At 32.2% G+C, this 10,950-nt stretch overlaps 1 protein-coding gene across 28 annotated transcripts in view; it reads right to left on the bottom strand.

The window, feature by feature from the left end:
• Positions 1–306: 306 nt before the first annotated feature.
• Positions 307–10,950, bottom strand: part of LOC127729023 (centrosome-associated protein 350-like) — a 149,361-nt gene continuing 138,717 nt past the window's right edge. For all 28 annotated transcript variants that reach the window (XM_052236595.1, XM_052236597.1, XM_052236598.1 and 25 more), the window contains 4 exons: positions 9,938–10,154; positions 7,524–9,289; positions 5,707–5,824; positions 307–4,574 (listed from right to left, as the gene is read on the bottom strand). In XM_052236595.1, coding sequence (XP_052092555.1) covers positions 3,925–4,574; positions 5,707–5,824; positions 7,524–9,289; positions 9,938–10,154 — 2,751 coding nt within the window. In that variant the 3' untranslated portion in view covers positions 307–3,924. The remainder of the gene's footprint in view (positions 4,575–5,706; positions 5,825–7,523; positions 9,290–9,937; positions 10,155–10,950) is intronic.

Raw genomic sequence — 10,950 nt, 5'->3', positions numbered from 1 at the left:
AAATCAGCGCAAAATCTGGAGGCGTATAGAAAAAAAGTCCGTATAAATGTGATTTTCAACAATTTATCAAAGTCCAAAGCCCGTAATATCGGCAAAAATCAGAAGAGGGGAACGAAACTTAAACTTGATCTGTAACTCATCATGGTTAACTCACATACCAAAAATCAGCCCAATATCTGAAGGTGTATAGAAAAAAATTGTGTATAATGGTTTGTTACGGAATGACGGAATGGCAGAATGACAGACAAGGGTAAAACTATATGGCCCCGACAACTTTGTAACGGGGCTATAAAAACAAGTAGACAGTCATTTTTCTGTTAGATTTTATTTTCTATGCCTCTACTGCTGAGAAGCACAAGTGTTACAATTTTTGCATAGATTACAAAAATGAAATGAATGACTACAAATATACAAAATATTCTTATGAAAAAATACAAAATATTATTGTTGACTAAATCTATTTATAGATTAATTACACTGTCAACATAGAATGGACAATTAACACTTTGTCATAATTGTAAAACTAATACTGACTACATCTTGTGTTTCTTGAGAGCAAGAGCACTAAGGAAAACTGAGCCAGGAAATATTTTAGAGTAATTTGGTCCCTATATTTCACGGCAAAGTTAGAATATCTTTGCAGAATATAATCATAAATTTGTATGATGGCTTAAATTTTAAACACAAAACTTTCTCTAAATTTTTAAACAGCTTGTCACAAAAAAAAAACCCATAATAATTAAAAGAAAAATATTCAGGAAATTAGAAATGTTTTATTTCTATGCTTGAATGGAAGAACTTTCTACAGCAAATAATATCAATGATCAACATGAAATAAAATGATCTGCCAGTGACTTAATTTGTATTTTATTGTTTCTTTGTAGGACAGAACTTTCTGAAGTAAGGAGGGAACTATGACATTTGAAACTTTGAAATCTGGTTTAATTTGCATATGACTAAATAAGGGAATTTCATTGGTTGACAAAACAAAATTGGAAATGTTTGTACATTGATAAATCAGTACCTTGTAAATATATTCATTTGTCACCTAGTATGGTTGAAATTAGATCAGACGGTAAGAGTTAAATGAATTAATCCAGTGTTACCAAGAAATCACATTTTAAGTACAATTCTTTTGCAATTGAGAAAGGAATGGTCTGTAAAATTTTGCTAAACATTGTTGCAGATCTTTGGTCATAACACAGCACAGTAAATTTTCTTCAGATTTAATTGTCTAACAAGAAAAACCAGCTTCATATTTTGGGGGAAACAACAAGGCATCAATCAAATTTGGTATTCAACCCCATTATAAATGTTATATATAATTCCCAGAAATCATTACTTTTGTTATTTGTGATATTAATAAAAACCCAAAATCTATATTTCCATGTGCACAACCTTCCAAAAGAATATATCTTGCTTTATAGACTTTAAAGTAATAGTCATTTATTACGAACATTTAGAAGAAAGGAGACAGAAAATAAAAACAAGTTCAGTAATTCATTAACAAATTTGTCAAAATTGATTGATTCTTGAGAAAACAAAAACTGATTTAATGCCACATTCAAAACATAAAACAGCAACTTTATTAAACATATTTTTTGCTAAAATCAGATCTTATAACAAATATAAAACATAACTTATTTATATAAACAATATATAATAATATCATGTAAACCTCGGTGGATTTTACAGGGCAAATATTGAGTTTCTTTAAAGTATAACGACTTGTACAAGATCTAATAAATATAATAAATAAAAAATTCTGTACATTGTATACAATGTAATAAATAAATAGACATCTACAGATATAAACAGATGCTGCCCTCTAAGAATATACAAACTATATGTTGTCAAATATAAAGCTGAGGAATTATTTGGAGTTATTTCCCTTTATAGTTAATATTTACACAGTATTTGAACCATCTGAGATGCCACAAATAATTCTGATCAAAAGCACTGAAATCAATAAACAAAACTGTAATCTTCCCATAGCACAGATTAGAGACAAAGTTTTACCTTAAAAATTTGAAACAGGCATTGAATATCATAAACCTTGTTATGCTTAAGATGAAAAATGTTCAACCGTATTTTCTGTAGAATTTTTTTTATTACATTGACATTTTGTAAAATATAAATGTAGTAAATTTCAATTTAAAAAAACAAAACAATAATCAATACAATACAAGTGGCACATAGAAATGTTTGGCACTACAAGATAGCACTGTATTTCCTAAATTTTATTATTGTATTGCCATGGTGACCATATGCTTATATGCATATAAATTTGTTTACATTGTAAAAAAAAAGATTGGAGAACAAGTTTTCCTGGAATGTTTGGCCTGCTTTTAAAAATCCTGGATTCCCTTTGAAATAAACAAACTAACACAAACCATTAATGAAGTCTTATAAAATACAAAACAAGCAGCAGGTGCACCTTTTAAAATCCTAGATTTAAATGAATCGAAATTTAAATGCCTCAGTTTAAAAACACAAAAATAAATGCATTATCTGTCTCATAATAAATATAATTAAACAGAACCGGATATATGTTTTTTTTCTTCTACAAAAAACAAACTAATCCATTTCAAAGTTTAAATGCTAATTCTGTGTATTAAACAAAAATAAAGTAACACACAAATTTCACATACAGGAAGTCTTGAAATTCATACAAGATTATATTTTCCAATTTCACTGCTTGAACAAATTTGATTAGTTTTAATTTTTGCCAAATCTCCCATTTCATATAATTGTTTTGCATGAAAGTCTTAATCTACAAAATTACAATCTCTAAAATACAGACTACTATCAATTCTTTATCATCAAACCTTTGTCTGAAGGCAAGGCAGGATACTTGTGCCGTTTGAGCTAGTTTTCGAATGACAGAGGTCACACATTCTTCTTTGTTTTCGAATTAAGAGTTAATTTATCCATGCTTGCAAAATCAAAGTTTAAAACAATTAAGATGATTAGATCTATACTTACTATGGCAGTGTTTGAAATTTTGTTAAAATTCAAACTACACAAAAAAAAAATTGTGCCTTTTCAATACATTAATGTTAAATCTAGTTATTATTCTCATAAACATAATGCTAATTGTAAAAGGTTTACTTTTGCAGTATACAACAAAAATGAGGTGGGATTTCATGAGGACGGATTTTTCAGCCATTTTAACAATGAGATTATTCAGCATCGAATTTGATGTAGTAATGATATGATAATGACTGGACGGAATGTTTTTTCATATATGCCATTTTAATAGTACTCATTTATAGTGTTGAATATGAGCAAAGGGAAGCAACTCAAATATGTTTGAGCAAATGTTTTTGGTGCTTTTTTTTAAGGTATGGTTGCATTCTCAAAACCCTATATAATTGTTCTAAAAAGTTTTAAATGTCATTCAACTTCAAACAATGATATATAATTATCTAAAATGATTTTGTTACCAAGTGCTTCTTTCTTTAAGGAACTTCATGATTATGAACATGTTTTTTTTTTTTCACAAACTGAATTCAGTAGTGTCCTTTTTATTCAAATATAAATTCCATAGGTCAATGTTTTTCTTCAATAGATCAGTTAACCAAATATTTGCTTGCAAATCTGAAACTCAAGTGAATGAATAACAGGAATGTTGTTCTAATTCCGTATTTTTCTTTATCAAAATGATGAATAAAATCTAGAAATGACCTCCATAAATAGCACCACACAATATCACTGGATATCTCGCCTAACTTCTATACAAAAAATAAATAGTCATTCTATTTACAAAGTCTGTAACAATATCACATGACTACCACCTCCCGTACAAAATATCACATGAGTGTCACATGACAACCTTACTTGCTATATGAATGCAACACGAACATCTTTCTTTCAGGGCTTACAACCACGTTATGTTTTCATGATTCACCACATAAACATAGATCACACTCTGTTACTTTTCTTTTTCTGATACACTTTGTTCATAGTTTGAACAGTATCGTTCAATAACATGTCAAATATGGTATCAGTCAGTTGCATTTTGACGGCTAATTCGTCCTCATCATAGTTTATCCACCTTGGTTCTTCCTCTCGTAATTCTTCAACAAGAATATTGTCTACGTGATCCTTTCGTTTACGCACCGTCCATTTATTTCGGTCGGCTTTGCGAGAGCCATTCAAACCTAGAGTGTTTATCACAGCTTGCTGAACAATAGGAGTCAAATTTTCCATCGTTGTGGGAGGTGAAGCACCTCGGAAATGTTTTTGTTGTCTACGTTTAGGTTTTTGCCACGGAGGCGGTTCCTCCTCTTCGTCTTTATAAATGTCTCTAATCACTTCCCCTGCTAAGTCAAACAGTAATGTCTTAAACACCCGTCTGCTATTACTATCTAAATCACCATTAATGTCCTCTTTTGAAAAATAATTATCTGGAATTTGAACATTGTCTAACGGTTCACCACAACGTCTCGACTGCCAATAAATCTCGACAACATCCGCCACAATGCCACGGACTTCCTCCGACTCATGTGGCACTGCATAGTAAAGGTCTTCCGACACCATTTTTTGAAGTTCAGCTTTCATTAGTCTTTGCTCTGTAAGGATAAATTTTGTTTTTGTTTTATTCTATATTAACTGCATGAAAATGGAAATGATACTAGTAACTTTAAACTGATGTGCACTGAAGTATCTATGAGCCATTTGAACTGAAAATGTTTGGTGCCTTTATGAAGAAGTAATCAAAAGTGTGTTTTTATGTTTAGAAATCCTGTTCAAGTCTTTGATCTAAAACAGAAGTCTGTTGACCTCTATCATTGCCTCCCAAAGCCAACATGCATAAAGTATGGTTACATTTTTGAGAGATTCTGACTTGGAGGTGTTCCATCATAATCATTCAGATAGTAGCTTCAAACCTTTTGGCGATATCAGACAAGCATATAAACCAAATGTCGGAACAGATTTTTATTGGCATGTATTAGAATTTTCTTTTGAGACATGGCTTTACAGTTTTGACAATCATATTATAACTTTAATATCACAAACACGTGTAAAGAAAGCATACTCATTCCTTGATGTGTCACGAAGAAAGAAAGTTTACTCAGCAATATTTGAGTTCATTTCCAATATAATACAAATACAGAGAGATAGATGCCACATTTGTTTTAAGAATATAATACTGTATAGCGAGTTATTTTCGCGGGGTGTAAATTTTCGCTTATTTTCATGGATAGAACAAAATTGCCAACATAAATTCTGCCAATTTAAAAGTGTACATGCAATGGTATTGTATAAAAGTTTTGAATCCACCAAAATAATAACCGCCAAAACATTTTCTATACCTTATTCAATGAAAATCGTGAAATTTTACACCCGCTATAATAACTCGCTATAAGGTACTGTGGATTCATTATTATTGGTGGATTAAGGGTAAACCACAAATATCAGAGATTAACATAAGTTTTCTATAGGGTTTCCATGGTGAATTTATCATAAACACGAAATCAAGTTTCACTGATAATGTGGTCTTTCTTCAATCCATGAAAATTAGCATCAACGAAAAGAAATGAACCCACAGAAACTGTCAGGATAGATAATAGTTTTCCTCTGAATGCCATTTGCTGTTTCATCCCATATACCGGGGTAATGAAATTTAAACAAAAGTTTTTCATATTCTAAATTTAAACAAATTTATCACAGTATATCAATAAAAATACTAAATAATTTTACCTTCACTTTCAGGATAAGGAGGGGGAGGTTTATCAGGCTTAATAATATCATCGTCTATATACTCCTCCTCCCCTCCTAACAGATCAGTGATGTCTTGTTGTAATGTTTTCAAGTGATTCTGAAAAACAACATTCATAACTGATGATAAACCATTAAAATAACTACATTTTGGTATTATTTAATTTTTCTTTTGAATTTGCATAACTAGGAAACAAAACAATTTTCGTCATGTTTATAGTTGACCTGCTTTGTTTCAGTGCTGCTGTTATGCTTGATGGCGTCAGTTAGCAAATGAATCTTAACTCATTGATTTGAGATTTTATCCACACAAATATCTATTTTTTGTCATTGTATTTATAAATGTTTGCAGTAATTTTTGAATTTACAGCAGTTTCAACTTCTTTTAATGAATATTCATATAAAAAAATAAAATGCTCCGCTGGGCGCAGCTTGATACGACCGCAGAGGTCGAACCCTGAACAGTTGGGGCAAGTATGGACACAATATTCAAGCTTGATACAGCACTGAATTTGGATTGTGATTAAATATTGGACACAGCATAGGTTTCTGACACAGAATGAATGTGGTCTAAGAACTTAAAATTTTTTAATTTACCTATTCAAACCATATCATTATTATTTGCTTTTATATATAAATCAGAAATAACCAATTTAAAATGGAAAATTTTAAAGAAAAAAAAAGGAAAAAAAAATCCCCCCCCCCCCACAATTTTTTAAACCCCCTTATGATTCATCACCCCAAAACTCAATCCCAGCCTTGGTGGTATGGTACCTTGCAGTACAATTTCAGAGAGATCCATACACTTGAACACAAGTTATTGTCTGGAAACTAGAAAAATGCTTGTTTTTTGGCCCCTTTTTGGCCCCAAATTCCTAAACATTTTGGGCAACTACCCCCAAACTCAATTCCGGCTTTCCCTTTGTGATATGGAACCTTGTAGTACAATTTCAGAAAGATCCATACACTTACACACAAGTTATTGTCATGAAACTAGAAAAATGCTTGTTTTTTGCCCCTTTTTTGGCCCCTAATTCCTAAAATTTAGAGGCAATTACCCCAAAATCAATCCAAGCATTCCCTTTGTGATATGGAACCTTGTGGTACAATGTCAGAGAGATCCATACACTAACACACAAGTTATGTCTGGAAGTTACAAAAATGCTTATTTTTGGCCCCTTTTTGGCCCCTTATTCCTTAACTGTTGGTACCATGACCCCCAAAATCAATCCCCACCTTCCTTTTGTGGTATTGAACCTTATGGTAAAATTTCATAGAGATCCATTCGCTTAAACTAAAGTTAGAGTGCGAAAACCAATGTGTCTTCGGACGACGACGACGACGTCATACCAATAAACGACCACAAATTTTTTTTGCGGTCGTATAAAAATCAGAACATAAAATATTTTTTTAAAGGGAAAATAAATGTTTGCCTTTTGACAATTTACTTAATAATCCTGATTTTCTTAACTGTGTGTGTTGTTACTTTAACCACCATTTCTTTTTTTGGCTGATCAAGAAAATAAAAATATACACATAATTCATCAGGTCATTGGTTATTTTGTTTCAAATATGATGACCTATAGTTGCTTACATCCACATTATTTAGAATTTGTGGATAGTTTTCTCATTGGCAATCATACCATAGCCAGTTTTATATCTAATTTTTTTTTCTTCACAAAACTCAAAAACATGCTGTCATTTCATTTGTTTCAATAAAAACCAGTCTCCTCTTTTGTAAGAATAAAACAGTTGGTATTTAACTATAGAATAATAAAGGTAAATATATTGTACCATACCTGTCGAGAACCTTTAGGATCTGGCAATGGCGACCCTGGTCGAGGAGGTACATCAGAAGGCACATTAGTTGGTTCAGGTTTATTTAAGACAACAAGAAGTTCTTCAGATGGTGTCATTTCTGATTTAATTTCCTTTTGCTCCTCAGGAAAATCATCGAAATCTATAAGATTAGTAACTTCTCCGCCCCTGTTTCGTTGTTTGTTTCTAGTTGTGATCATTTTAGTCAAAGCATCATCTAATAACGTGTCTACAAGTTTGTTTGTCAAATTATCACTTTTTAAATTTTTCGTTACAAACTTTTCCTTTTCTAACTCATTTGCATTACCATTCATTAAAATGTTTTCAGAACCATTCTGTAGAACACTGTCTTTAGTTCGCTGAGGTTTGGGAGCTACTGGCGGAGAATTTTTCTTTGATATAAAATTGCGTTCTTTCTCTACCAAGTCGACCAGTATTTTATCTGTAATTTTGTCAGCCAACAGTTCCTGTTCCTGTTTATGTTGATCATCATCAAAGTTTTGTACATTCTCATCCACTTCTTGAATAAGTTGATTTAAATCATCCTGGTCAACAGACATATCTCCACTTAAATTACTTTCCATACTACTCCTAATTAAACTTTCCTGGCTTGTCCTCATTTTTGGAAGAGGAGCATTAGACAGGTCATTTGCTGGGACCATTACTCCATGATTTTGTCTGCATGTGAAATACCGCTGACCATCATCATACGTTCCATCATTTCTCCCCTCTGGAGATTCTAATTCGACTCCCGCCCAAATACCTGTGGCAAATTTTACCCGTCCTTTGAACATGAGAGTACCACATTTTTTTGTGCCATTAGGACCTGTTACTTGAACACGATCTCCAACAGTATAGTCAACGAAATCTTCTGTTCTTTCATCATCTTCGGTAGTAGATGGAGGCTCCTCATCTCTAGGAGAAGCCAATGGTGTTTCCTCGTCCTCATCGAATTCTTGATCTGGTCCAATTAATTGATCTATATCAAATACACCTCCAGGAATCATAGAAGGACGGGCAGTTTGTATAGGAGATTCATCGGTAGATTTATCAGGGGAGGTAATACGAGTTGGCTTCTTTTCTATTTCCGATCGGTCAGATTCAGATTCTTCAAAGAAACTTGAAATACTTTTACCACTGGATGGTCGTGAATCAGTTTTTGTTGTAGAAGGAGGTGACTTTGGTTCAATGTCACTCTCGTCATACTCATTGTTATCATTATGGACATTATCCAAAGGTTTAATAAATGATTCATCATCATCAGCATGGCTGTATACATGTTCACTTATCACTTCCGAAATCACATTTTCTGTAATTGATCGTGGAGATGGTTGAGGTTTCAAGTCTACATTTTCTGGCGGCAAGCTTCGGGCACTTGTTATCTGTTTATGAGATGTCATCTCTTCAGTAAAGTCATCCTGATAAGAGTAGTCCCTTGGACTCCTATCAGTATCCTCTCTTGGGCTTTTCACCTCAGATTTTTGAGATTTAGGTATTTTAAGCAATGCGGATGAAGTTTTTGATCTGTCTGTGAAACTGTCTGCTTCAGAAATTTCTTCTTGAATTTGTTCAGTAAGTTCTTCTTTAATAGATTCATCTTCTCCATTTGTAACTCTCTTCTTTGACTCTACTGTCGCCAGAGATTTGGATGATTCACTTCCTTCTGAAATTTTGTCCAATGAAATTTTTGTAGGAATTTGTGATTTTGGAGGTGTTGGTCTTTGGTCAGGTGAAATTGGTTTACTCTCTGAAACAATAAGACGGAAAATTTATAAGAAAAGAAATTCTCATATTTTTTATGACTTCAACAATAGCTTTAAAAAATACTGAGCAAGCTCTTTTTCTTGTGGGGACATAAAAAATCAAATAGTATACTTTATCATATATATTGAATTATGGTTGTTAACTTTTAAATTATAAATCAAATAGCTATTCTGATGTACTTCTTTTTCATACAGAAAGACTTCTTTTCAGATTTTAGTGGAATTTTTTTTATACAGGGTTGACAAAATGATAAGTTTATTGTACTAATTAGCTCTACATGACTTTCACTTAATTTCAGACTGAACATCATTTTAAATTGTTTTGTGCGATTTACTAAGGGTTGTTCCAGAAAAAAACACACGAGTGGGTGATAGGCACTTTTTTAAGACCCCCAACCACCCATAAAATAAATATTTTCATTTTACCTATAATTCTTACAAAATTCTAAGGAAAATGCAAGCACCCAATCTAAATTAATTGAGTGCCTCACATTCCCCACCCAATAATTTTTTTTTGAAGTGTCCTCATATAATGAGGCACAAACTTGTGTTACAATACAAATTTATGCAATTGGATTTTTTTTTTTTTTTTTTTTTACAGAAACCTTGAAAAAATAGTAAGATAAATTTACCTTTATCATCAAGAATTGACGGAGAACTCTGAGCAGATTCATCATAGCTTGAGTTACTAGAAGTACGAGCTTCATCGTTCTGTTTGAGGGGTGTTTTGAGGTTCTTGGTAGGACTGACTTTAGGTTGTTTGATCTGAGGTTTCACACTATTTACAGGTTCATGTTCCATCTCTTTCTGTAGCTCAGTTTTCAGCTGACTAATCTGGTTGTCGTAAGCCTGAAATATCAAAATGTTTGAAAGTTTTAGTCATTTACACATTGTGACATGTTGCAGCTGTTGAATTTTTTTTACAAATATTTTTTGCTTAGTAGATTTAACTTTAATCAATAAACAAGCTTTCTTCAAATTATAATAAAACTGGACTTAAAATAATACAAATAATTTAAAAAAGTTATTGATAGGGGAGTGTGTCTAAATAGGGTTGCTTATTCCTTTATAACGGAAAGAGTTGTGCTTAATTTGTTCTTTAGTAGTCAAAAGTCCCTCTTAAGAGATAGAAAACACCATCAAAATGGGAGTAAGGCCTAACAGTATATATATCATTTGAAAATATGATGTTCTACCCTTTTAGCACTTGTACATAGGTTTGATTGATTTTTGCTAGAGATCCAATGGCAACCATTTCATGCATTTTCAGGATGAACATTTATAACATTTGTAATATCCAAAAGTAGTTGGTGGATTTATTGGAATTAAGCCAACTTGGGCCCTACCTTGTCTGATGCACAGATATATCAAATATATTTACACCAAATGCCAGGTGGGTATTCAAAAGAGAATACAATAAAGTAAAACAATGCAAAGTATCAGCGACTTCTTCAACTATTTTGGTGCCATGACCAGGATAATGTTGCTGAATTCTTTCTTAGCTCTTTTAAACTGACAGCTAAATTGCTAGCTGGCTTATATTTTAAAGTCTTCATTTTTCCATCACTGTGAATAAAAGAAGATGTTGGGTACATTGCAGAGACAGCAACCCAAAGATAAAAAATAATTAAGTTTGCTTTTAGTA

The sequence above is a fragment of the Mytilus californianus genome, unplaced genomic scaffold, assembly GCF_021869535.1.
Source record: "Mytilus californianus isolate M0D057914Y unplaced genomic scaffold, xbMytCali1.0.p SCAF_2, whole genome shotgun sequence".
Lineage (NCBI taxonomy): Eukaryota > Metazoa > Mollusca > Bivalvia > Mytilida > Mytilidae > Mytilus > Mytilus californianus.
Note: the sequence above shows the minus strand (reverse complement) of the source record. Positions and strands in the feature narration are given on the sequence as shown.